This window comes from Crotalus tigris, unplaced genomic scaffold (assembly GCF_016545835.1).
Source record: "Crotalus tigris isolate CLP2741 ecotype Arizona unplaced genomic scaffold, ASM1654583v1 scf7180000024426.592134, whole genome shotgun sequence".
Lineage (NCBI taxonomy): Eukaryota > Metazoa > Chordata > Lepidosauria > Squamata > Viperidae > Crotalus > Crotalus tigris.
Genome location: NW_024100593.1, coordinates 233,603 through 260,398, shown reverse-complemented (window position 1 = coordinate 260,398; position 26,796 = coordinate 233,603). Strand labels below are relative to the sequence as shown.

General features: G+C 49.6%; 1 protein-coding gene across 1 annotated transcript; it reads right to left on the bottom strand.

Moving 5' to 3' along the window:
• Positions 1-6,666: 6,666 nt before the first annotated feature.
• LOC120302169 (cysteine and histidine-rich protein 1) lies at positions 6,667-26,090 on the bottom strand. Its single transcript, XM_039330200.1, has 4 exons — positions 25,607-26,090; positions 12,051-12,289; positions 9,911-10,122; positions 6,667-7,058 (listed from the first exon to the last, which is right to left on the bottom strand). Exons 1-4 carry the CDS (start codon positions 25,964-25,966, stop codon positions 6,667-6,669), a joined length of 1,203 nt encoding a protein of 400 aa, XP_039186134.1. The 5' UTR covers positions 25,967-26,090.
• Between the last annotated feature and the right edge of the window lie 706 nt (positions 26,091-26,796).

Below are 26,796 nucleotides of genomic sequence, written 5' to 3'. Positions count from 1 at the left end.
GTCTCTCAAGCTTCCTCCTTCCGTTATACATTCAGTGTTTAATATTCATATGTTATGTACATGTAGGGGTGTGGGTCTATACATGTGTTGTATATAGCATGTTTAGGTGTGTGTCCTGTGTGTGTTCACTTTGGGAGCGGGCAACTACATTTCACTTTTGATGTGTGGCGTCCTGCCCACAGTGTAAAAAAAATGACCATCAAGGTTATCTTTACCTCTTATCTCAAAAGGTGGGCTAGGAGGAAGGGGTGATTGACCGGTGGGCCTCAGATCCCAGGTTCTCCCAAGGGTGTCACTTTCCAGGTGGATCCCTCCCCTCCCAGAAAGCCCCAGGTAGGGTGGTAGAAATACCAATCCTACTGGGACAACATGCTGCGGAAAGTCTTAAGTGTGTCTTTGGCTGGTGGGAGGGTGGGGTGAGGAAATTAAGGATAATAGATGTGGGTCAGGGAAACATGGGGATTGTTGTCCCAGGCCATGGGGAGCACAGATTTACCCTGGGTTTGCTTTAGACCAGGGATGTTTGACCTAAGTGACTTTGAAGACCTGTGGACTTTAACTCCCAAGACAGGGGTAGCTGGCTATGCTGGCTCAGGAATTCTGGGAGTTGAAGTCCACGAGTCATAAAAGAGCCAAGGTTGCCTACCCCTGTCCCAGAATAACCCCCCCCCCCAGCCATACAGGTGGCCTTTGGTATTTTGCCCTGAATGGCTGGCTGGGGAATCCTGGGAGTTGAAGTCCACAGGTCTTAAAAAGCTTCCACAGTTAGGCTGCCCTGCTTTAGACTTTGCCATGCCCCAAGACCACCATTTTTATTTTATTTATTTATTTTGGTTTATAAAAGGGGAGGGGGGCTTCCTTCCGGAGAAGATGGTTCTTCTGCATTCTTCAACAGCCTTCTGGACAGTTCGGCTTGGCTAGAGCCCACCTTGAAAGGCTCAGCTTCTCTCTCTCTCTTTCCCTCTCACAGACACACACACACACATACACACACAAGGAGACAGTGTGGTTTGGCAATTATTATTTCTTTAACTACATTACATACAGAAACTTGAAACGCAGACCACAAAAGAACAGAAGAACTCATTCCCAACGACATTAAAACCATTCCTCGTTTTTAAAAAGCCGTTTAGGGTTATAGGTTTAGTGCTCACAAGGATTGGAGGGGGGGGAAGGACACAGGGGGGACGGAAGGGAGGAAGCAGGAGAAGCAATGGAGAGGCTCCCAGGAGGGGGGGGTGAAAGCTGTTGCTCCCCCCACCCCTGCTATTCTAACCATCTCTCCCTAGTGTCCAGGAGGCGGGCGGCAGGTGGGCACGGCGGCTAGCCCTGCGATAGAAAAACACCTGGAGAGTCAGCCCCACCCCACTCCTCTCCGTCTCCCCACCTCGCCCCTAGCTGGCTCCCGAACCCTAAAGACACCCCCCCACACACACGCGCCCCCAAACCAGGAACACAAATCAAGAAATCTGAGCCGAGTACGAAGGACAGACACCCTTGCAAAGAAGCTTGTTAGTTTTCTTCTTAAATTAGTTCAAACGCTACATTCACTAGTTAAATAAATTACCCACAGTGAATACTGTAAGGAGGTTTTTTTGTGTGTGTTTTTTTTGTGTGTGTGTGTGGCCCGCCGGGCGCCGCGCACCCGGCGGGGATGAAGCAGGCTACAATCTTTTTCGCCGTCTAGCCGGAACTAGACAGGTAAGGCTCAGCTACCAAGCAGAAGAAGTTGGACGGAGTCCAAGAGAAAGAAGACGGCGATAGAGGATGAAGAGGGATGAGAATGGAGGTTAAAAAAAAAAAAGAAGAAGCAAAAGACGCTGGCAGTGATGACCTTTAGCGGGACGGGGTCTCCCCGGCCGCCCACTTGCCGCAAGGCTTTGCGGCACCAGAATCCGATACGCATCTGGTTTCTGGTTCCTCCGATGTTATCTATTCTGTCTTCAACGTGGCTTGTTCTTCACTATCTAATCGAGGGTGTCCCAAAGAGCTGTGGAGTTCAACTCCCAGAATTCTCCAGCCAGGAAGTCTGTGAGTTGAAATCCACAAGTCTGCAAGTTGCCAAGGCGCTCTAGATCCCAGCAAAGATCCTTTAGGTCAGGGCTCTTCAAACTCGGCTCTTTTATGACTTGTGGACTTCAACCCCCAGAATTCCTCAGCCAGCATATGCTGGCTGAGGAATTCTGGGGGTTGAAGTCCACAAGTCATAAAAGGGCTGAGTTTGAAGAGCCCTGCTTTAGGCCTTCGGGACCAGAGTTAGGGAGTCAGGCAGGAGATCTTGAGAAAGGGGAGTTGCAAAGGACAAGGGTGATCCATTCCCTCCGCCCTACACACACAGACACCCTAACATCCACACACACTGGATGTGACACTGCAGAAAAGGACGTCGGTGGATCAACTGCTCCTAGAGGGAGAATCCTCTTCCCAAAAACAAACAGGACCGGCTGCATTGAAATAATTATCACAAAACTCTCCCGCCCCCAGCCAAGGAATCTGCGAAGGATAAAAGGATGTGTTTAAAGCCAGGAGGGAAATATTGTAGCCTTGCTGGCAGAAGGATGGGAAAGACGGCAGAGAGGACAATGTCCAGGGTGTGTCGTGAGATGCACATACCTAGGGTCGCTTAAGCTCCCTCCAAGGAGCTAACAAGCCCAAACCTCTACTACTCGTTTGCTCCAACCTGGCACTTGGCAATTGCAGTGGGCTGCAATTCCCACGAGGCTGGGACAAAACTCTGGAGAACGACAGGTTGAACGGGGCCAGGATAAAAACCTATGCCTGGCTAACACAGATTTAGCTGTTTCCAAGGAGCGCTGATACAATCTACAGTACGTGTGTCAAACACTTTCGGACTCCTTGATGTATTCAGAAAGTCAAAGAAAGAAAGAAAGAAAGAAAGAAAGAAAGAAAGAAAGAGAGAGAGAGAGAGAGAGAGAGAGAGAGAGAGAGAGAGAAAGGGAGGGAGGGAGGGAGGGAGGGAGAAAGAAAGAAAAAGAAAGAGGGAGGGAGGGAGGGAGGGAGGGAGGAAAGAAGGAGAAAAAGAGAGAGAAAGAAAGAAAGAAAGAAAAGGAGGGAGGGAGGGAGGAGAAAGAAAGAGAGGGAGGGAAGGAGAAAGAGATAAAGAGAAAGAAAGAAAGAAAGAAAGAAAGAAAGAAAGAAAGAAAGAAAGAAAGAAAGAAAGAAAGAAAGAAAGAAAGAAAGAAAGAAAGAAGACAGACCACTGCAGGCTGGATTTCTCTGGAATGCAAGTTGAAACACTGCTTACTCCAGAAGTCTCAATGCACCGTCTTCTCACATGCTCTAAACCAGGGGCGAGCAATGATGGCCATTTTGATGTCCTGCGGACTTCAACTCCCAGAATTGGCTGGCTGGCTCAGGAATTCTGGGAATTGGAAGTCCCCAGATCATCCAGTGGCCATAGGTGCATACCCCTACTCTAAATAAGTCCCACCTCCCTTTTTCTCAGGAAAATCTGTCCTTTACATCCTTTCTAAAGGGGGGGGGGGCTGGCCTTGGACTCAGCTGCATCCCTCCCTCTGTAGCATTTCCTAGGGGTAGTTTCTTCCTACTCCGTCCTGTACTTTCTCGATGTGAAGGAGGGATGTGTGGGCAGGGCGATGCCTCCTTCCACGTGTGTTTGTGTGCAATCTTAACTTTGGCTCTCACGCGGGAAACTTTCCCAGAAGTCTTTGTTCCCGGAGAGAGCCTGGCCAGCTTCTTCTCTTCCATGAATTCCCCTTTTTCCTCTCCCGTGGCTTGTAGCCTCCCCCAGACCGGCTGCAAAACGAGGGCAGATGGACTTGCATTTTGGCTGAGGTCAGGTTCACCCCAAGAGAGAGAGAGCGAGCGCAGATGGAAGGCAGGCAGGCTCTGGAACTTTCTTTTTACACACACACACAACCCCCCAAGCGTGGGAGAGCCTTTTGAATACGCCAGCTGGGAGAGGACAGCTCTCCCCAGGCCCTACCTGGGATCAAAGATTCAAAGGGGGAAGAGAGAGAGAGACGCTAATACTGAGTGCTAATGAAATAAAGTCTGGGAATCAGAGCCTGCAATCAAGATAACTTAAATGCACTACGCGTCCTAAACCAATCCTGCTGGCTGTCAAGAGGTGCCAGTCACAAGAGAGATAAAGTATTTCCACTCCATCTTAGCCAAGGGCTAGGGCAGGGGTCTTCCACCTTGGCCACTTTAAGACTGGTGTACGTCAACTCCCAGAATTCCTCAGCCAGCAAAGTCTTAAAAGTGGCCACGGTGGAGGACCCCTGGGGTAGGGGACCCTGGACGTGCCAGTTTGGGGGGGGGGAGAGAGAAGTCCTATGGAAACCACCTGCAGGTTACTTTGCGGAGATCAAGAGGTCGTTCCTGATTTAACGTCACCACCACACCTTAGAGCAAGATTGAGGTGATGCCCCTAGATCAGTGTTTCCCAAACTTGACCATTTTAAGGCATGAGGACTTCAACTCCCAGAATTCCACAGCCAGCAACGCTGGCTGTGGAATTCTGGGAGTTGAAGTCCACATGCCTTAAAATGGTCAAGTTTGGGAAACACTGCTCTATCCAATTCTAGCCGGGCTACTCAACCGATTTTCAAATTTCCAAACCAGCAGCCAAACAAGGAATCCACCCTCAAGCCAACCTCTGGCTAGAACCAGGAACATCTCAGCAGCTGGAACATCCCAGGGCTACTCTGGGCAAAGACCTCACCAACTTTCCACCACAGGGCTGGACAACTCTTGACCCTTTGCAACCTGTGTGGACTTCGATTTCCAGAATCCCTGAGCCAGCCAGGACGGCTGGCTGAGGAATTCTGGGCGTTGAAGTCCACCAGTCGTCAAACACCCGTGCCCTGTCATATTCCCACTGGATTCACACTGGACTCCAACAAAACCAAACCAAACGAGCCCTACTGGGGTAGCATTTTTGACAAGCCAAGCTGTATCCTGAAATTGTGCGGGACAGCCGGCCAGCTTTCGCCAAAACAAAACAAAATAAAAAGAGCTTCAGCCAGTTACACGGCCGTGAGTTGCCCAGGACTGGAAGGCTATTGTCGACTTTCCTAAAATTGGATTTATGGCCAGGAGGTAGGAGGAGAAAGGAAGAAGGAACAGAAACGGTGAGGTGAAAACAGAAACGATGCTGTTATTCTTTTATCAGCTGAAGGGAAGAACGCCCCCGCCACGCACGTTTCGCGGGTCTGCAAAACATACCTGAATCCCATTAGTTCATACAAAGTTCATATAACTGCGGTCACAAGCTTCCTTTAAAAAAACAAACAAAACAAAAGCAAAAAAGTTGAGGTGGGGGATGCCAGGTTAGGGTTTGGAAGGAAAAGAAAAGATGATTGACAGCACAATCGACGTATTTCTCATGATACATAACTCCACGGTCATCCACCACCAAGTTTCCCATTTTTAAAATAGGCTTTTGAGAGCAAGAAGCAATCATCCCTGTAAAGTTCTCGCTGGAATTGGGTGAATGTCTCCCACGATCCTCATCCATCAACTTGCCATATATATATATATATATATATTTATATATACTTTGTTTTGTTTTCAACGTACATAAAATCACACTGTAAAATTGCATAATTACTAAAGAGCCTGTTGAACTCATTTCCACACGGACGTTCAAAATACAGGGAAAGCTCCCCCCCCCCAAAAAAACAAAAAACCCGGACAAAATTCATCACCCTGCATTCCGAGAAGAACTGCGCTGATTCGGGTCGGTTCGATGCCATTTCTTAGCCTGGGGAAGGGGTTTTGGGGGGATTGGTGGAGGGGGGGGGCTAACGTAAGAGGACAGTTGTCGGGATGTCTGGGTACTTTGGGGAAGTGCAATTCAAGCCACTTGGAGGGTGCTGCTTCCTGCCAGATGGGACCAACTGTTGAGGTCTCTCTCTCTCTTGTTGGCCTTCTAGGAACCAGACTTCATGTGAAAAGAGTCACCAGCTCAGCCACAGTGAAAAAGCTGGGGAGAGGGCGAGGGGGAGGCCAGCACGGAGAATCCCCTGGACTGATACATTCATGGACATGCTCTGCTGCTTGTTCTCCCCGGCAAAGCCTGGGCATTTTGGTGGCGTGCACTCTAAGTAAGAGACTGGCTGGCAACACCCCCCCCCCTCCTTCCTAGAGGTCCCTGAAGCTACCTAACTGGAGAACGCCCTCCCCACCCCTCTGTTCTCCTGATGCAACACGATCTGCCCGGCGTTTCCAGATGCTACGTAATACTTGGATAGGAGGACACCCGCCGGGACGGAAGGACAGGAGACCCCTCCTTCCCCTGGGACCCCCCATGGTGGAGATGACACACACAACCGTGACACGGAGGCGGCCTTTTCACCATGTTATTGACCGGCAGATCCCCCAAAGAAAAACCCCCTCAGGCCTCCACAGTACCCTGCATCAAGCTAGCTCCCCCGGTTGCCTTTTTCGGGGAAGGGGGGCGCAAGCGGGGAAGAGTCCAAGAAGGCAGCAACTGCGTAGAGGCTGTCGTCTACCACACATGCAAAAAAAGTCCTCTCTCTCTCTTTTTAAAAAGTAATCGGATAATTGTGGAATTAGAAGGGGGCTGAGGCAGCTGTACGAGGTAACTCTGGTTTGGTGGGTGCGTGCTCTCCTCTCTCTCTGTCTCTCGGTCACTCTCCCAGGTTAGCTTATATACGCTTACTTCTGTATCTGGAATATAAAGAGACGCAGGTTGATGTTCTTGGCGGCCAGCAGTTTGTTACACTCCACGGAGTCGATGATGGGGAGCGGCAGGTACTCCGTCTCGTTGTTCTCGTTGGAGAAGACAAAGTGGTAGATGACCGGGTTGATCTTCACGTCGTCGTAGGGTCCCTTGAGCAGCAGGAAGGAGCACTCGAGGGGGGAGCTGACCTTGCTCTTGAGGATGAGCTGGAAAGAGAGGGTGCGCTTACACGACAGGTTGGGGTTGCGCTCCGAGTCGTTCACCCGGGCCTTCAAGACCCACGTCTGGTTCAGCACCGTAAACCGGGGCGTCTCATAGTAAAGGCGGGTGATGAAGTCGTCGGTCCGGTAGGGACGGAACTGAACCTCTGTAAGACAGCCAGGGAGGAGGGGGTGTTGGGGGGGGGGAAGAGAGGGAAACAGGAAAAAAACAAAAACAAAAAAAAAGGAAAAAAAGCACAATTAAACGAGAGAAACCGGAAGCAGGAAGAAACAAAGCTGAAGTTACCTGTATCTACTGTGCGTGGCCTTCTCGGACGGGAGACAAGGGTGAGGGTAGCCACTCAGGGCTAGCTAGGACCAGAAGCAATTTGGCTTGTTGGGTGGGGGGGGGGATGAGGAGGTGGGGGGGGGAGGAGAAAAGCAGATAAAATCAATACATTTTTATCAGTGCCAAAACCACAACACAGTTTTATCATTGCTCAAGAGTGGGGGAGAGAGAGAGAAGCAACAGGGAAGCTACGAGATGGCCAACACAACCACGGCCAAGGAAGGGACCCGCCCGTCTGCAGCCACGGAAGAACGCCCTCGGCCAGAAGCCAGAATCCGAGAGTCGGGGGACAGGTGAGGTCCAGCGCAGGAAGGCCTGCCTTCTCCGATCCCCAAAGGGGCAGAAACATCTCGGGGGGTCCTCTTGGGTCTTCCCGCCTCGTCCGACTCTTTTGCATCAGAACCGCTGCAGCTCCGGCCTAGCTGGGCAGCTTCTACGCAGCTGCCACCAGCCCGCCTGCAGCTTGCCGTGCCCCGGGACGTCCCGCAGCCTTCCGGGACAGCGGCCTCTTCCGGCCTCCGTGCGAGGCTTCTTGGCAGACCAAAGAGCAGTGGCGGCAGACGGCTCCCCGGAGCCCTTACGGACCCCAGAGCAAGAGAAGGCGTGCATAAAAACCCAATCAGACAAGTCAGGGGAGGTGGGCACCTTTATTTTATTACTATTCACAATACACAGGTGAGAAGGCACAACAGTCAGGCATCATCAAAATGCAGAACCAAACGAGGCGGCTGGAGATGCAACTTCTAGGTTTTTTTAAAACAAAACAAAACAAAAACAGGCCGGAACAGCCTGGCGTGGGATACAGGAAGACAAAAGAACAGTACACCGAAATCATTTTGAGACTCCGTTTTGAAGCTGCCCCCCCCCCCGGCTGCCCCCCAATGGTTTTTAGGCCCAGTCCAGTGTCAGTTCTTTTAAAAGCCTCAAAAAGTCCACCGAGTGTTTTGGGTGATTTGAGCTTTCTCGAGATTGTTGGCCCGGTAATTTTTTTTAAAAAAAAAGTCTTTGGTGTCCCAAACCAATGGAGTTCTCCCAGCACAAACTCGGGGGCATGGCGCCTCTGTGGGCAAGTTTGGCTTCGTCGTGTGTTTCCAGAGGAGGGCACGGCGGCGAGACCTGGACAAAGGAGGCGATGGAGTTATTCAAGCCACACAATCAGCACTTTTGTTCTCTCCGTGTTAAAAGCAGCACCACCTGCCTCTCTGGCTAGAGGCCGTCTCTTTCCAAGGCCTCTCTTCTCTCACAGGCAGAGGGGGGCTTCCGACTTTCAACCTTGCACCCCACTCTGCCCCACCCGGACCCCCAGCACTACCCCTGGGCCGCTGCTGGGCTCTGCGGGAGAGCCAGGTCCTCGGGGAGTCCAAATCTGGCAGCGCCTGGAGGTCCTGCTTGCCTCCCCCCCCTCCCCACACCGGTTCCAGCTCTGGGACCAAACAGGGTTTCAGCAGACAAGACAGCCGGTCACCTTTCTTCACAGCCGGAGTTCCCCAGGACTCCCTTTTGTTTCTTTTTAAGCGCTAAGCACCTTTAACTTGGCTAAGAAACACACTCCGGTGTTGTTGTGAGGCTCCAGCTTTGCTTGGGTCCGAGAGTGGATTATATCCGAGGAGACGCTTTCTGTAGGAAACGTGAATATTCATAGGAAAGGAAAGGAGATTTCAGCATCTATTTTCCTCAAGACACCCCACAGCCATTAACAAGGGCTTTTTCCATGCAATTCTGCAGAGCCTTTTTCGAGAGTCAGAGGAGAGTCCCCAGCTTACCTGCCAAGGCAATTTAGATCCACCGGGCTAAACCGACATTGCTTTCCGTCCCCAACTGGCGAACGTACATTTCTGACCCTGAGTGCATGCAGAGGTTGGGGATTGTGTGGACTCGGTCGGGAAAACCAGAAACATTTTTGTCATGCCAGGAAACGACAGGCCACTGCAAAACTTTCAGGATGCCTACTACGGCAACCGAGAGTACACTCACCCGACTGAGCCACGTCGAAGCTAAGAGAGGCTAAAATATTTCATCCCCCAAAGAAAGGGCTTTTGCCTAAAGCTCGTGGACACCCTAGGAAAGCGGCAGAATTCCAAACTAGAGGAAACTCACTTATTTAGTAGACACAGAAAAGAGAGAAAGGAGCAGAACCGAGGTGGATTTTAATCGTCTTGTCTTTCTTTTCGGCCGGCCGGCCGTCTGTCTCTGACTGCCACGTCTTACCTGCATTTAGGAAAGATCCATCTTCCGCAGGTCACCAGTGCAGCCCGGTGGCGTAATCAGCAGAAGGAAGAACGCCTAAGACCGGCTCGGTTCTGCTCAAGAGGCCTCGATCGTACACACAGAATTTGCAATTCCTTCGCCCCCTCCCCTCCACAACTCCCTCCCAGACCCTTAGTGGAATCGGTGCAAGTCAACCACGGGCCTCCCCTAAACTTGGGATTCTCAGGCCAACCGGAGGGAAATCTCCAGGAATCAACATTTGGGCTAGCAGCCCTGTCTGACCAGCAAAGCCTCCCTCTTCCGAAGCACAGTTGCTGCATGTTAGGGTAGAGAAATAAGTTAAATCAGCAGATGGACTCATCGCCCAAAAACGAAAATGCCAGAAGAAAACAACACAAAAGCGCGAGAAGTCGCCAACGGCGGTCCTTGCGTCCCGAGCCTGGCCGCGCTCCCAATAATTACCTGTGTAACCGATTTTCTCGAAGCTGAGCAGGCCGAAGATACTGTTGTAGAGCTGCATTTCCCTTTTATGCGTTTGGTCCATTTCGTCCAGAATCTCCATCAGCTCGTTCCCCGTCTTGGTGGGGTGGGTGCACTCCGCTTCGTGGACGGTCAGTTCGTGGAAAGGGCCTTGCCACGGGCACCCGATCCGCTTGTACTTGCACTGCGTCACCCTGCAGATTGAAAGGGGGGGGGCAGAGCTCGAATGAGCGGGAAGCGAGGGCCGCATGATGGGACACCGCAGTGGGCCAGAGCGGGACAAGGCAAGGGACAAGGCAAACGTAGAACTAAGGAGAAACTTCCTGACGGTGAGAACAATTAACCAGTGGAACCACCTGCCTCCAGAAGCGGTGAATGCTCCAACACTGGAGGTTTTTAAGAAGAGACTGGACAGCCATTGGTCTGAAATGGTCTAGGGCAGTGGTTCTCAACCTTGACCATTTTAAGGCATGGGGACTTCAATTTCCAGAATTCCAGCTGGCTGTGGAATTCTGGGAGTTGAAGTCCACATGCCTTAAAATGGTCATGGTTGAGAAACACTGGTATAAGGTTTCCTGCCTGAGCAGGGGGTTGGACTAGATGACCTCCAAGGTCCCTTCCAACTTTACTACTACTACTACTACTACTACTACTACTACTACTATTAAGGCTCAGAGGCACAGCCACCAGACTCCTTTGTTTGCCAGAGAGAGGATCTGCTCAAGGAAGAACTTACAAGACTATCTAATCCAGGGGTCTTCAAACTTGGCCCTTGTATGACTTGTGGACTTCAACTCCCAGAATTCCTCAGCCAGGCACGCGTGCCTGGCTGAGGAATTCTGGGAGTTGAAGTCCACAAGTCATACAAGGGCCAAGTTTGAAGACCCCTGATCTAATCCTACCACGGATAAGAGCCAAACATTCATTTAAACAGAATGTACCAGAGTATTTGTCACTGAGAATGGAACAGAATGGATCTGATTTTATGCACAAAAGCCTCTATATCCAGGATTCCCTACATTCTTACAGGCACCTTTTCTCCTTTCAATCAGGCGTACGTTATATGAAGTCGGTCTCCCTCGTCTCTCCCGAACCTGTGATCAGTTTCAATGGATGGCCTCCGGGATCAAATAAGACTGCTTTTAAAAATCTCTTGCGTTCCACGTTTAAAAGAAGAACCATCAGCCAAAGAGCTCAACTTCAACCATTCTTCATTGATCCTTCGCACGGTGTTACGAGAGCGACAGGACAATTGTCAAATCCTTTTCTAATGAGATCAAGACTAACAGTTGACACGTTCGCTAGCGAAATTAGCAGCAGCTTGCAAGAAACGTCTGATCACCCCAAGGCTGTTCCCTTTGTTTATACAATTAAGTAAGGTTCTATTAGAACAGCGTCTCCAAACTGGGCAATTTTAAGACACGTGGACTTCAATTCTCAGAATTCTGGCTGAAAATGACTGGCTGAGGAATTCTGGGAGTTGAAGTCCACAAGTCTTAAAGTTGCCAAGTTTGGAGAACCCTGCATTAGAGTATAATATGGGAAGATTTTTATTCTAATTATGCTTTATCCTCTCCGATTTAACTATGATCTCTTTCTTTATCAAAAGCATCACATCAGGCAAGCCCAGGTTGCAGCTGTCCCTTCCACCAGCACTCCAGGATCTACCTATCCCAGGCAATCAAGGTGAGAGGCTTTCTTAAAAGTGTTGTTGTTGTTGTTAGTTGCGAAGTCGTGTCCGACCCATCGCGACCCCATGGACCACGTTCCTCCAGGCCTTCCTGTCCTCTACCATCTTCTGGAGTCCATTGAAGCTCAGGCCTCCTGCTTCAGGGACTCCATCCAGCCACCTCCTTCTCTGTCGTCCCCTTCTTCTCTTGCCCTCCATCTTTCCCAGCATCAGGCTCTTCTCCAGGGAGTCCTTCCTTCTCATTAGGTGGCCTTAAAAGTGTACAGCTCCACTTTCCCAGAATCCCAAGAGACAGGGTCACCCCTAGGCTGGCTGGGAATCCTGGGAGCTGTATTCCACCATAACAAGAGTGACAAAGCCAGACCTAATGGTTTTGCCTTCAATTGTTTTATTTTTTTGCACCATAGTAAAAAAGCAAGCCGTGCTGTTTACCTGTCCTGGCATTCTTCTTTCTGGTGCCTCTCCAGGAGAGAGCGAGGGAACTGCCTCAGGCAGAAGCCACACTCGGAGGGCAATTCGCTCACGGCTTTTTCCACCGCGAGGTTTCGGCAGCAAAGGCTCTTGCTGATCTCGCAGCGGCAGTTGGGACAGGTAGCCTGCTCCTCCTTCAGCCGGGCATCTGCCAGCAGGTGGATGAAGCATCCAGCACACATCAAGTGGCCATTGGTACACTGTGGGGGAAAAAGGAAAAGCAGAACATCAGGGGCCTTCTCCAACAGGCAGCACAGAAGCACGCTTGCAAGGTAGATACTTTCAGCAGATTCATCCCTGCCCTTCACAGGATTCTCAGGCAGGGGCTGGCACCAATAAAGGAGAATATTTGCAGCTCAGGGTTGAAATGAGGAGGAGTCCTTGGTGCTCTCTGAGCTGGGTGGTTTTCCTGCAGACGTTTCATGACCCAACTAGGTAACATCATCAGTGTTTGAAGGGGGTAGGCTTTGCGAGGAGGAGGAAGAGGAGGAGGAGGAGGAGAAAGAGAATAACACCGATTGTGGGGTCCTTGATGCTCCCTGAGATTGGTGGTTTTCTTGCAGACGTTTCATGACCCAAATAGGTAACATCATCAGTGCTAGTCACTATCCTGTTTCCTTCAAAATAAGACCTAACTGGAAAATAAAGCCCTGGCATGATTATTCAGCATGCTCCTAATATAAGCCCCCCCCCAAAAATAAGACCCAGTTAAGATCATCAGCCAGTATTGTATTTTCCCGAAAATAAGGAATGGCCGCTGGAATTGGGTATGTCTAGTTTAATGGAAAGAAGGACGGGGGGGGGGGGGCTGGATAGCAGTCTTCCAGTATCTCAGGGGCTGCCCCAAAGAAGAGGGAGTCAAGCTATTCTCCAAAGCACCGGAAGGCAGGACAAGAAGCAACGGATGGAAACTAAGCAGGGAGAGAAGCAACCTGGAACTAAGGAGAAACTTCCTGACAGTGAGAACAATTAACCAGTGGAACCACTTGCCTCCAGAAGCGGTGAATGCTCCAACACTGGAAGTTTTTAAGAAGAGACTGGACAGCCTTTGTCTGAAATGGTACAGGGTTTCCTGCCTGAGCAGGGGGTTGGACTAGATGACCTCCAAGGCCCCTTCAACTTTATTATTATTATTATTATTATTATTGAACATCGCACAGTCAGCCAGATGTTCAGACTGGATTTGGCATATTGTCTACCTATCGAGTCCTTACCCAGGACCTGGGATAGGCAGATGTGGATGTTTGATGGTATTACAGATATCGTCACAGGATGGAAGCGGTTCCTAATAAGGCTGCCTTTTGCAATTGACTAATAGCGAATTTGTCAATGCCAAATTCGCTATTATTATTATTAGTAGTAGTAGTATTAGTATAGCCCTAATACATCTTTTGGAGCAAAAATGAATGTAAGACCCAGCCCTGATTTCCGGGGAAATACGGTAGCACTGATGATGTTACCTAGTTTGGGTAATGAAGTAAACGACCATGCTCAGACAGCACCAAAGGACTCTCAGGTGCTGGCATTTTAAAGCTGTATTTGTTGGGTAACAGCCTTATTGCATCTCTGCGTACAATTACAAAAAGATGGTGCCTCTTCCAGCAAGAAATAGCCTGAACAGAGAAATCATTCAGAATTCTGCATAGGCATTATTCACAAATCACATTCAACACTCTTGCTTTAAACCCAGACCCCATGTAAACTCAGAGAGGCAAAAGCAGGCACCAGAGCAGCGCTAGAGTCCAGGGGTAGGCAACCTTGGCTCTTTTATAACTCGTGGACTTCAACTCCCAGAATTCCTGAGCCAGCCATGCTGAGGGGAAAGAGAGAGGTTTCCAAGCTGAGCCAGGCTGGCTCAGGAATTCTGGGAGTTGAAGTCCACCAGTCATAAAAGAGCCAAGGTTGCCTACCCCTGCACTAGACCAACTCTGAAGGCCTCTCTCAGCCTCACCAGTAACTCAGGAACGCAGAGAGATTTTTTTGCAGGTCATGCACAAGACAGATGATGATGATGAAACATTATTTTGAAGTGCTCATCCTATGAAAACAGTGAGCATTTTCAAGCTAGGGGAATCTGCTGCCAAGGAAAGGCATCCAATCTTTTCTGTTATTGTGACTCAACAGGTGGAATTTCATTAAAATCCTGGAATGTGGACCCAGCAATTACCCAGGGAAGTCTCAACAATCCACCCTCAAGGACTTATCTCTAATCTTTTGAATCAAGTCCAGCCCCTGACTTCATCCAAATAGTATTCTGGTGGACAATACTGAAGTAGTTTACTCATGCAGTGTTTCTCCAACTTCCCAGTCTAGCCAATAGCTCTGCCGGTCTTCGATTTAAGTATCAACCAAGGCTGCTCTGGTTCAGCTTTTCAAGGGCAGCCTAAATCTCTTGTATCCTGCTGGTTAAGTAAATACAAAGTCATGAGCATTGGGGGGGGGGGAAACCCTCCAACTTTACATATTACCCTGACACGAACTGAGCTGGCTGCAGATAGGCAGAAAAAAATGTCCATAGTCATTTAGGCAAGAAAAACCAAATGCACAGGTATAGTATAGGGGGTACCTTGCTCAACAGTAGTAACTGTGAGAGGGACCTCGGAGTCCTAGTGGACAATCACCTAAATAGGAGCCAGCCGTGTGCTGCAGCTGCCAAAAAGGCCAACACAGTGCTGGGCTGCATTAACAGAGGGATAGAATCCAGATCACGTGAAAGGTTAATACTACTTTGCAAGACCTTAGTAAGGCCACACCTGGAATACTGCATCCAATTTTGGTCACTACAATGTAAAAAAGATGTTGAGACCTTGGAAAGAGCGCAGAGAAGAGCAACAGAGATGATTAGGGGACTGGAGGCTAAAACATATAAGGAACGGTTGCTGGAATTGGGCATGTCTAGTTTAATGAAGAGAAGGACGGGGGGGGGGACATGATAGCAGCCTTCCAATATCTCAGGGGCTGCCCCAGAGAAGAGGGAGCCAAGCTATTCTCCAAAGCGCCCACTGGGATAGTGGAACAAGAAGAAGGGGCAGGCCAAGAACACGCTGCCTTGATACCATCACAGCTGATACAAAGATAAACATGCAACAACTGAAAGAAGCTCTGCTTGAAGGTAGCAGAGTTGGACACAGCAGAACGGTTACAACTAACTAATTGGTTAAAAACAGAAAAGAGTAGGAATAAAGGGGACATTTTCTTAAGGGGGGGGGGTGGGAAATAACAAGAGTCCCTCATTTTCATTTTAGTGAATTCATAAATGTTGTCATAAACAGAAAAAGATGTAGAGCAATTAAAAAGGTCCAACATCAATCAGCGTAGTGTCACGCTGCCATCCTGAACTATGACCCCTTGATGCCCCGTGGACTTCAACTTTCAGAATGTCTGAGCCAGCCAGGAATTCTGGGAGTTGAAGTCCACCAGTCATCCAAGGGCCAAGTTGGAAGACCCCTGGTCTAAGGCCACTCTACCGACAAAAGCTGCAGCCCTAGCCTGGAAAAAGTTGCCTTACTTTGCTCCGAGGTGTCAATCAAGAGTAGCCAGGAATTCTGGGTACTGTAGTCTTCACGGATCTAAAAGGGCAGCAGGTTGGGAAGAGCTGAGCCGCCTGCTGACCAATTGAAGCTAACCATAATGCAGAAATCTCTCTCCCAGGCATAGAATGGCACGTTTGATCCATTCACACGTAACTAGACAAACCGCGCCCTTCCTTTGCCGCTGCTGTGCTGCATCGTGCGCTTCCGGAGGAGAAATAGCAACTAGAAGGTCCAAATTCCTGCGGAACTGACTCTTCCTGCAATGTGTAAGAAACCAAGGCAGGCCTGTGGCCTGGAAAGGGGTCTGACCCATGGCGTCTAGCAGACATGCCCAACCCTTTGAAAGTTCTCCTGGGAGAGAGAGGGAGGCTCACTTTGAGAAACGAGAGGCCAGCTTTCCTGGTTTGTTCCCACTCCAAATAGCAAGCAGAGCTTCACACCCTTGATTGTACAGAAAAGCAGAACCATTATATTTAGCGATAAAGCCAGGAAGTGGCCGTTGGCTGCCGCAGCACTGCCAGTTAAAATCTTGGACACAAAAGAACAGGAAAGAAGAGCGGAGTTGGAAGAGACTTTTTAGAGGCTTCTAGTCCAAGCCCCCTGCTGAAGCAGGAAACTCTATGCCATTTCAAGCCCAGGGTTATCCAATTTCTTCTTAAAAACCTCCAATAATTTATTGCTTTAAAGCCAGGGGTCTTCAAACTTGGCACCTTTAAGACTTGTGGACTTCAACGCCCAGAATTCCTCAGCCAGCCAGGGCTGCTTTAAGCTTTTAGCCACTAACTCAGGGGTCTTCAAACTTGGCCCTTTCATGACTTGTGGACTTCAACCCCCAGAATTCCTCAGCCAGGGCTGGCTGCTATCATGTCCCCCCTCGTACTTCTCTTCATTAAACTAGACCTACCCAATTCCAGCAACCGTTCCTTATATGTTTTAGCCTCCAGTCCCCTGATCATCTTTGTTGCTCTTCTCTGCACTCTTTCCAGAGTCTCAACATCTTTTTTACATCATGGTGACCAAAACTGGACGCCGTTTTCCAAGTGTGGCCTTACCAAGGTCTTGTAAAGTGGCATTAACACTTCACGTGATCCTTCTGTTAAAGTTAAAGTCAACTGCAGCTGATGACTTCCACACATGTTTCTTGGTGGTGTCATGGAAGAGATTTGCCCCTCCGGAAAGATTTTCATCTTCCGAGTGGAACATCTTGATCACCATCTCACTTTCCATCTGCTACAACAAGGGTGTGTTTAGGAGTCCAAGCTCTTTAGAAAGGATGGCCTTTCCTGAACATTCAGCGCATTCAAGACTGCTAGCCAGACTGCCATTCATCTCTTTATATTACAGGTAGTCCTCGACTTACAACAGTCCATTTAATGACCATTACAATGGCACTGATAAAAGTGATGAACGGCTATTTTCACACTTATGACCGTTGCAGCATCCCCAAGGTCACACAACTGTACTTATGACGGTCGCTGTGTCCCGGACAGGATCCAACTCTGATAGTTGCCAGCTCAGTAAGAGAACTCCCTCTTTACTTAATTATCACCCTGCTTTCCTTTGCGACTTTCAAACAACCCAAGATACAAGGGATGCCTGGTCATTATTGCTAACAGATGTTGAAACCCCCTGGAAAAAAATAAGTATATAAATTCCTTGTGGGAGATTTCCAAACCTCAAAAACATTGCTCAGTATAATCGTTGCCAGCTTCTTGTTGTATAAAATATTCGTTCACCCAGCTAACACTTCAGGGGAGTTTATCCAATTAATGAAATGGTTGCTAAAAGAAAGACTGGCACTACAAGCACCTGAAGACAGGACAAGAAACAATGAACAGAAACTTACCAGGGAGAGAAGCAACCTAGAACTAAGGAGGAATTTCCTGACAGTTAGAACAATTAACCAGTGGAACAGAACTTGTGGGTGTTCCATGGCTGGAGGCTTTTAAGAAGAGATTAGGCAACCATTTGTCTGAAATGGTATTGGGTTTTCTGCCTTGGGCAGGGGGTTGAGACCCTCAAGGTCCCTTCCAACTCTTGTTATTCTGTTACACATCCAGATTCACCAAATTAATTGGTTGTCACTGCTTATAGAGGGCTATTAGGAGCCAGAGCATAGCTGTACTTTTGATCAGACATTTTCCAGAAGGATTCCAGAATCAACTTGTTTCAAGAAAGTTGTGCATCATGTTTTCTAGATCCCTGAAATTTCAGATTAAGAATGATTAATTCATAAAACTAGACCAGGGGTAGGCAACCTTGGCTCTCTTATGACTCGTGGACTTCAACTCCCAGAATTCCTGAGCCAGCTTTATCAAGCCCTAGTATTTTAATACTACACAAAGAGAGGAAGAGATCAGGTTTCTGCTACTTTCTCCCCAGGATGTTTTCAGAAATAAGGAAATATCGCAAGTTGTTAAGAAGGACCCAGACAAACTTTTCCGCCTGGATACAGAATACAGGCTCTTTTCCATTTTTATTTAACAATTATTTCCAAAGGGGCAGCCATCTTTCTTAATAATAAGAAAAACGCACTGGGCCTTTTTGTAGCTTTGAGAAAAATTGTTGTTGTTGTTAGTTGCAAAGTCGTGTCCGACCCATCGCGACCCCATGGACCACATTCCTCCAGGCCTTCCTGTCCTCTACCATCTTCTGGAGTCCATTGAAGCTCACGCCTCCTGCTTCAGGGACTCCATCCAGCCATCTCATTCTCTGTCGTCCCCTTCTTCTATTGCCCTCAATCTTTCCCAGCATTAGGCCCTTCTCCAGTGAGTCCTTCCTTCTCATTAGGTGGCCAAAGTATTTGAGTTTCAACTTCAGGATCTGGCCTTCTAAAGAGCAGTCAGGGTTGATCTCTTCTAGGACTGACCGGTTTGAACGCCTTGCAGTCCAAGGGACTCGCAGGAGTCTTCTCCAGCACCAGAGTTCAAAGGCCTCAATTCTTGTAGCCACAGATAAAGCAGAAGTCACCTTACATCCTGTTGTGCTAGAGGTCCATCTTCTTTAGAATTATCTACATGTGACCAACAGCCAGAACAAAAACTTTTCCATCAAGGGATTTCCTGATCATACTGATCCTATTTCTTGAGTAGCAAAAACAGCAAGTCGAACAATGGCTCAATTTATACCAGCCCTTCTGTTCAACTTTCTATTCCTAAAGCATTAAAGAGAACATCACGCTCACTTCCTCAGTTCTACAGATCTGAAACCAAGATCAACTACTTTTATTAAAATTCTGCAAAAAATCACTTCCGAGTTCCAATGAGGGAAAAAAGCACGTGCTTTAAAAAATTAGAGCAATTATTTATGTATTGGACAAATAAGAGGCTCCAGTCTGCGACTCCAAGTAGCGTACAATTCCCTGGTACATTTGAGAGTAAAACCATACAATCGGTTAAAAACAGCAATTGGAATTACTCCTGTGGAATCAGAAGTCTTGAATAATAACGTTAACAATAATAGAAGGAAGTCCAAACTCACAACTCTTGGCTTGGTGGAATAAGGAGATTTTCACCAGCTTCCCGAAAGCCAGAAAGGAAGGGGTGAATTATGTATCAGGGGCATGCTTTTGCAGCAGGACAGTAATAATAATAATAAAGTTGGAAGGGACCTTGGAGGTCATCTAGTCCAACCCCCTGCTCAGGCAGGAAACCCTATACCAGTGGTTCTCAACCTGTGGGTCGGGACCCCATTTGGGGTCGAACGACCATTTCACGGGGGTTGCCAAACAACACAGTCTGCCATTTTTCCCCCTTTTCCTTAGCTGTGCTACTCCCTTTTATTCTATTGGCTTTGGAAAGCCAATAGAATAGACTCTCTTGAATAGAGTCTAATTCTATTGGCTTTCAAAAGCCAATAGGAATTGTCCAGGCTGTCTCTGCCCTGCTGAGCCCGCCAAAAGTCCCATTCTGCAAACGGTGCTGCACCAGTTGAGTAGTCCTCGACTTACGACCGGTTGGGGGTCACGGTATTAAAAAGGTTGAGAACCACTGCCCTATACCATTTCAGACTGAAAAGGCATATTTGCAGGACCGCTGGAGGTAACAATCTCTGAGGGGAGGGAGCCTGCTAAATATCCTGGTCTGCGCCATCAATTCCATCTCCTGCTTCCTCCAGGGCTGTCTGCAATTGCAGGCTAACTACTTTCTCCATAACCAAAAGGGAAGGTTAGAGACAACAATTGTCCAGTACATCTGGGTTAAGCAGTGGCCTCTTGAGAAAAGAGCCCCTACTTTCAAAGAAGGGGGTTCACGCGCCTTCTAAAGCAGGGCTCTTCAAACTTGGCCCCTTTAAGACTTGTGGACTTCAACTGGCTGGGGAATTCTGGGAGTTGAAGTCCACAAGTCTTAAAGGGGCCAAGTTTGAAGAGTCCTGTTCTAAAGGACATATTTCCACTGCTTGGATCCATTTCCCCCCCCCCTCTCTCTCTCTCTCACACACACACACACACACACACACACACACACCGAGGCCTTCACCAATCAGGAAGAGCAGAGATGCAGTCCGAAGCGGATGCTGCACAGGATCCTGTCCGTTGCCTGCCATCCCTTCTGAGAACTCTGCATGCACCCCGTCAACCATAGAGTTCTATTCAGTGCCAAGGGCAGCTCAATCAAATGGGCCCTTCCTCCCCGTGGAGCTTTTTGGGCACCAGGGAACTCTACGACAGGGGCCTCCAAACGTGACCACTTTAAGACTGGGGAATTCTGGGAGCTGAAGTCCTCGAGTCTTAAAGTGGCCGAGTTCGGAGACTCCTGCCCTATAAGCAGTCATCATCGGAGCACGACAAGACGTTATCAATTGCTAAAGATCACGAGGAAACAAAAACGAGTGTAAGGCCTCCAAATAGGCACAAGACACTGGATGTCCTAGGGCAGATCCAGAGTTGTATGAGGCAAGCCCGGGTTCTGGAGAACCATCAGCCTCAGAAATTCCAGCGCCAACCCCTGGATCGTGCCGAGGAACTCAGGCAGAGAAAGTGTCCTGTAGCAGGGGGAATGCCACAGGACTAGCATTGCCATCTGACCCCTGGAATTCAACTTTACCATTATCACACCTCGTTGTCTTAAGGCCAGCAGGATGCCATATTACAGCTACCGGCTAGTTGACTTTTCAGCTGAGGGGAGAGCCAGGAAGACCCTTTTGAGGGGTAAATTCCCCACTCCATGCCAAGCCGGGTCTGTCCACCCATTCACAATCATCATAGAATAGAATATGACTAGAAGGGACCTTGGAGGTCTTCTAGTCCAGCCCCCTGCTCCAGCAGGAGAACCTAGCCCAGGGGTAGTCAACCTTGGCTCCTTTATGACTTGTGGACTTCAACTCCCAGAATTCCTGAGCCAGCGTGGCTCAGCTTGGAATCCTCTCCCTTCCCCCTCAGCGTGGCTGGCTCAGGAATTCTGGGAGTTGAAGTCCACCAGTCATAAAAGAGCCCAGGTTGCCCACCCTGGTCTAGGAGGCTCACCGCTTAGAACAGGAGGACTTAGGACAGGGATAGGCAACCTTGACCATAAGAAAGGCTGAGCTTCAAAGAATGGAGGCCTTTGAACTCTGGTGCTGGAGAAGACTCCTGCGAGTCCCTTGGACTTCAAGGCGTTCAAACAGGTCAGTCCTAGAAGAGATCAACCCTGACTGCTCTTGAGAAGGCCAGATCCTGAAGTTGAAACTCAAATATTTTGGCCACCTAATGAGAAGGAAGGACTCACTGGAGAAGGGCCTAATGCTGGGAAAGATGGAGGCAAGAGAAGAAGGGGACGACAGAGAATGAGATGGCTGGATGGAGTCCCTGAAGCAGTAGGTGTGAACTTAAATGGACTCCAGAAGATGGTAGAGGACAGGAAGACCTGGAGGAACATTGTCCATGGGGTCGCGATGGGTCAGACACAACTTCACAATTAACAACAACAACAAGGCAACCTTGGCTCTTTTGTGACTCATGGACTTCAACTCCCAGAATTCCTCAGCCAGCATGGAGGAACCATAGCCCCCTTGATGACTTGTGGACTTCAACTCCCAGAATTCCTGAGCCAGCATGGCTCAGCTTGGAAACCTCTCCCTTTCCCCTCAGCATGGCTGGCTCAGGAATTCTGGGAGTGGAAGTCCACCAGTCATAAAAGAGCCCAGGTTGCCTAGCCCTGGCTTAGCCTCTTCTTAAAAATCTCCACTGATGGAGCGCCCAGAATTTCTGAAGGCAAAGCTGTTTCACTGGTTGATTGTCCTCACTGTCAGGAAGCTTGTCCTCAATTCCAGGTTGCTTCTCTCCTTGATCAGTTTCCAACCATTGTTTCTCGTCCTTCCCTCTGGTGCTTTGAAGGATAATGTGACCCCCTTCTCTTCTTTGTGGCAGCCCCTCAGATACTGGAACACTGCTATCATGTCTCCCCTATTTCTTTTCTTTAAACTAGCCAAACCCAAATCCTGCAGCCGTTCTTCGTATGTTTTAGCCTCCAGGCCTTGGATCATCTTAGTTGCTCTTCTCTGAAGCAAAGGGGGGCAAAGAAGTCCAGGGCTCTCCAAGGACCTGCTCACCTGTTCTGTGGGTTGGAAACTGGGGGCCAGTAGTAGGAAAACAGCCTCACCTCCTTCTCCAAAAAAGAGCCTGGCCCTGCCTCCAGCCATCTCTCCCACTATAGTGGAGACATACAATGTTTTCCCAAAATAGCTCAAAGCATTTTTAATCAACAGAATGATTGGAATCCCCAGGGGAAAAAAAAACATACAAGTGAAAACTACAAGCCTCAATGCCACAAATAGGCCACATCTCCATACTGGTCACACTAACTGGGTTTGTTAGGCTCCTCCTATCTAGGGAAGGAAAAAGAAAAGGGCAAGCAGGAGCTGTTCTTTGGCAGTCCAATCCTGGTTGACTTCTATGGGGACAAGACCTTGAATGTGGAATTAGCAGAGGTAGAAGTGTGCACATCCATGAAGCTCTGATATAGACCTGTTAAGTCAATCACTTTGAGCAGGGGTCTCCAAACATGGCGATTTTAAGACTTGTGGACTTCAACTCCCAGAATTCCCCAGCCAATTTTGGGAGTTGAAGTCCACAAGTCTTAATGTTGCCACATTTGGAGAGCCCTCCTTTAGAATTCTGCTACTATATGTGGTCTTAGACAAGAGGGCACCCATCACCAAATTCCAAGTGCAGAGGTTTTATTACTACAAATAATGGCCAGACTGTAGGCCATTAGTACTGAGTCACGCAATGGGGTTGAATTCAGTCCCTGCTCCGTACCAATTAAATGTGAACAAACATTTAAAGCTGGAACGGAGGAAGAAGAGAAAACAGATGGCCATTCTTCCCTCTCCCAGGAAAGGAATCATTAAAGCATAACTGGACAAAAGTCCATTTAACTGTTGGCTTGTTGGCTTGGCTGCCTTGCCCAAAGAGCCCTTTTTTTTTTTTTTTTTTTTGCTTTTTTGACCTAAAATGATCACACAAACTGGAAAGAGAAATACAACTTCTTTATTGGCCAAGTGTAGTTGGACACACAAGGAATTAGTGCATCACTCAAGCAAAAAAAAAAAAAAAGTGCCCAAAAGAATAATCTGGAAGAAGGGGACGCAGCTTGACAGACGCTACGCTACCTTGCAGAACTCTTTCGTGCCAGAACAGAGACAAAGCCCTTCATGGCATAGGGCCAGGTTACTTACAGGACCGCATTCTGCCGCACAGTTCCCAGAGACCAGTGAGGTCCCATAGATTGGGCCTCCTTCAGGTCCCGTCAGCCAGACAATGTCGGCTGGCGGGCCCTTGGGGAAGGGCCTATTCTGTGGTGGCTCCGACCTGGTGGAATCAACTTCCCCCCCCCCCCCGAGGTTCAAACAACTCCCACCCTGCCGGCCTTTAAGAAAGCCGTTAAAACTCTCCTGTTCCAGCAGGCCTGGGGCTGATGTCCGGGGAGGGGGGGGGCAGGACATGATCGGACTTGCGGTATGATTGAATTATTTTATTGTCTTATTCTCGATGATTGTTTTAATTTTGTACGCCGCCCTGAGTCCTTTGGGATTGGGCGGCATATAAATAAATAAATAAATAAAAGCAACTATCCACCTGATGCCACCATCTTGATTCATCCAATAGCCTGGGAAATCTAAAACGGGGGGGGGGGTTCTTTTTAGAAAGAGATTTACTATTAATTTACTATTAATTCTAAAAATGCTTGTATGCTTGTATCAGTCATGGATTATCAATGTTAAAAGATGTCTGTACTTCTTTTGTGACCTCTCTTCATTTCACACTAGAAAACAACTGTAACTTCTCCATCGTACTTACTTCAGTACCACAGCCCAAAGTCTTAACATTTACATTTTGTTAAAGAAATACATTGGAGTGGGAGGGAAAGGTTCAAACTCTTCTGCGTTCCAGTCCAGTTTTATCTGAACACCCACAGGTAGTTATTAAAAAATTAAGAGCAAAGCATTATTACGAGCACCTTGCTGGGGAGAGAAGCATATCTGTGCAACAAAAGCATGCCAACAACAAGTAATTTTTGTGAACCCAATCAAGGTACTGGCTACATAAGTTCCTTTTTTTTCTTTCCTGTACCTCCCTCCCTCAGTCTCCAACACTTTCCTGTAATACCTAAGGTGCCCGGTTACAATATACATCTTTATGCAGAAACATTAATATACAAAATGCTCTCATGGACAATTATAAATCTAAAAAAGAAAAAGCAGAAAAGATACCGCACCAATGACTGCTAAGAACATTAAATACACCAGGTGGTCTAAAAATCTGCTATCCAATTATAAAGAATGGTTTTGAACCCAATTTGTATGACAAAGCAATAAATAACATGTATAAACCCCACGACAAAAGATCAGCTCATGCAGTAGCTTATTCTCATTTATTATGGAAAGCCTTCTTCCTGGGATTTTAAATTTTAAATATCAACAGGAGAGGGGGGGAACCCTCAGTACCATTTCTTTCCCCAGACCACTGTATCTCAAATTAAGGCTCAATTGAAAAACTTTACAGGGCTGTGTTACAAAAACTAAATCTGCAGACTAGAAGATCCAACAGGGAGATGTTATGATAAGGAAAACCACAGCTGATGAGCAGATGAAAGGGGAAGGCCAGCAGGAGGTGGGAGGGGCAAGGGACAACCTAGAAAATTTGTTTTCTACCTTTAGGCAAAGGACAGTACATTATATACACAACCCCTGTAAAAAAAATACAAGTGAGTCACCCAAGGCGAATAGGAAGCCTTTAACACATCTCCATCCTAAACTGCCAGCAACCCCGTCCTCATCTTCCTTGCTTTCCTGTTCAAACAGCCGGCACACCACACCATTCTTTACTTACCTTTATCAGGTGATACTGCAAACACCCCCTCCCCCCCTCAAAAGGCATCCCTATCCTCCTCTTCCTGGCTTTCCAGTTCAAAAAGCCAGCACGCCACACCATTACTTACCTTCCTCATACAGGTTACCGCAACCTCCCACCCCCAGGAAAAGATAAGAGGGAGATTTGTTGGTGCCATGGCGCTATTATTTCTAAAAACAGCCATCTAGGGGGCACTTGGAAGAGGGGCAACCTTACAGGGTGCAATTTCCTAGAGCAGGGGGTCTTCAAACTTGGCCCCTTTTAAGATGGGTGGACTGCAACTCCCAGAATTCCCCAGCCAGCTGTGCTGGCTGGGGAATTCTGGGAATTGCAGTCCACCCATCTTAAAAGGGGCCAAGTTTGGAGACCCCTGCTCTACAGCAAAGCACCTTTTCCGGGTATCCTCAATTCAGGTGGGGCTACAGAGCCCCCTCCCCCAAAGGCTTACCTGCCCACCACTCCCACCTCCAGCCATGGGGGGGGATGGGTCAGGGTCACCCCTCTGGAAAAAGGCCCTTCCAGCCCTGGTTTTTTTTTGGGGGGGGGGACTGAGGAGCTCGCCCCCCCTTCCCTCGGCTGGGTCGCCCCCCCCTCCAAATCTGCAGCGGGAAGACCCCCTCCCTGCACCCTCCAGGGAGGGAAGGGGGGCGCACCTGGTAGACGGAGGCCTTGGGCAGGTCGAGGCACACCGTGCAGCACAGCACCGAGTAGAGCCGCTCCTCCAGCTTCACCCCGCCGCCGCCGCCGCCGCCGCCGCCGCCGCCCTCGGCCCCGCCGGGCAGCTTCAGCCGCTTCTTGGGCGGCGCGTCGGAGTCGCGGTCGCCGCCGGGCTCCGGCTGGCCCTGCCGGCCGCCGCCGCCGCCCCCCGCGCCCGCCCCGCCGACCCCGAGAGGGGCCCCTGGCTCCTCAGGGCCCGGGCCCGCCGCGGCCGCCGCGTCCCCCAGCACCAGCGGCCCCGCGGCCGCCGCGGCCGCCACCCCGCTGCCGGGCTCCCGCTCGTCCGGCCCCGACATGCTCTGGCTCGGGCGCAGCTTCAGCCGGCGGTCCTCAGCGCGGGTCCTGCCGCCTCAGGCGCCGCCATCTTGGTTTGGCTCCTTCCCCGGACAGGCGGCGGGCGGGCGTCGTCGCGCCACGCCCCCCCCCCTCGGCGCGCTCGGCCAATCGCCGCCGGCCGCTCTCGCCGCCCACGCCCGACGCCCGTCAATGGCCCGACGCACAAGCAGACGCGCGAGGCGGCGAGACAAACAGCCGCCTCCTCCAACCGCCAGGCGCAGACCGAGTCGGACAGGGCGCGCGGCGGCTCGCAATGGACGCTTTTAAGGCTCGCCAATCAGCGCTCTCCGAGGGCGGGGAGCGGTGCGAAAGGCGGGGCCGTCGGGAGGAACCTATCCCCCAAGGAGGCCCGCCCAAATTAGCGGCAGCCTATCCGCGGCGGGAGGCGGGGCCAGGGGGGGCGGAGAGTCGCAGGTGAGCCCAGGTGGCTTCCCCAGCGTCGTTGCCCAACCGGGCGCCCGCCAGGTGATCCTCCGCCCTCCCGCCCGGGCGAGGCTGACGAGAGCGCCTCACCTGGGGCTGCTGGAGGTCGCCTCGGTCCCGCTGCCCCGCTCGCCAGGTAGCGCAGGTGGCCACCCTCGCGGGGCCTGCCCGGAGCGAGCCGAGGCTGCGGGTGTGGCCGGTGTGAGATACAGCTAGGCAGGGCTTTGGACCGCCCTGCGCCCCACCGTCCCCCATGTGGGGGTGCAATGACTAACAAGCCGTCCCTGACTTACAACCATTCGTTTAGTGACCGGTCAGAGTTACAACGGCGTTGAAAAAATGACTTACGACCCCTTGTGACATGACC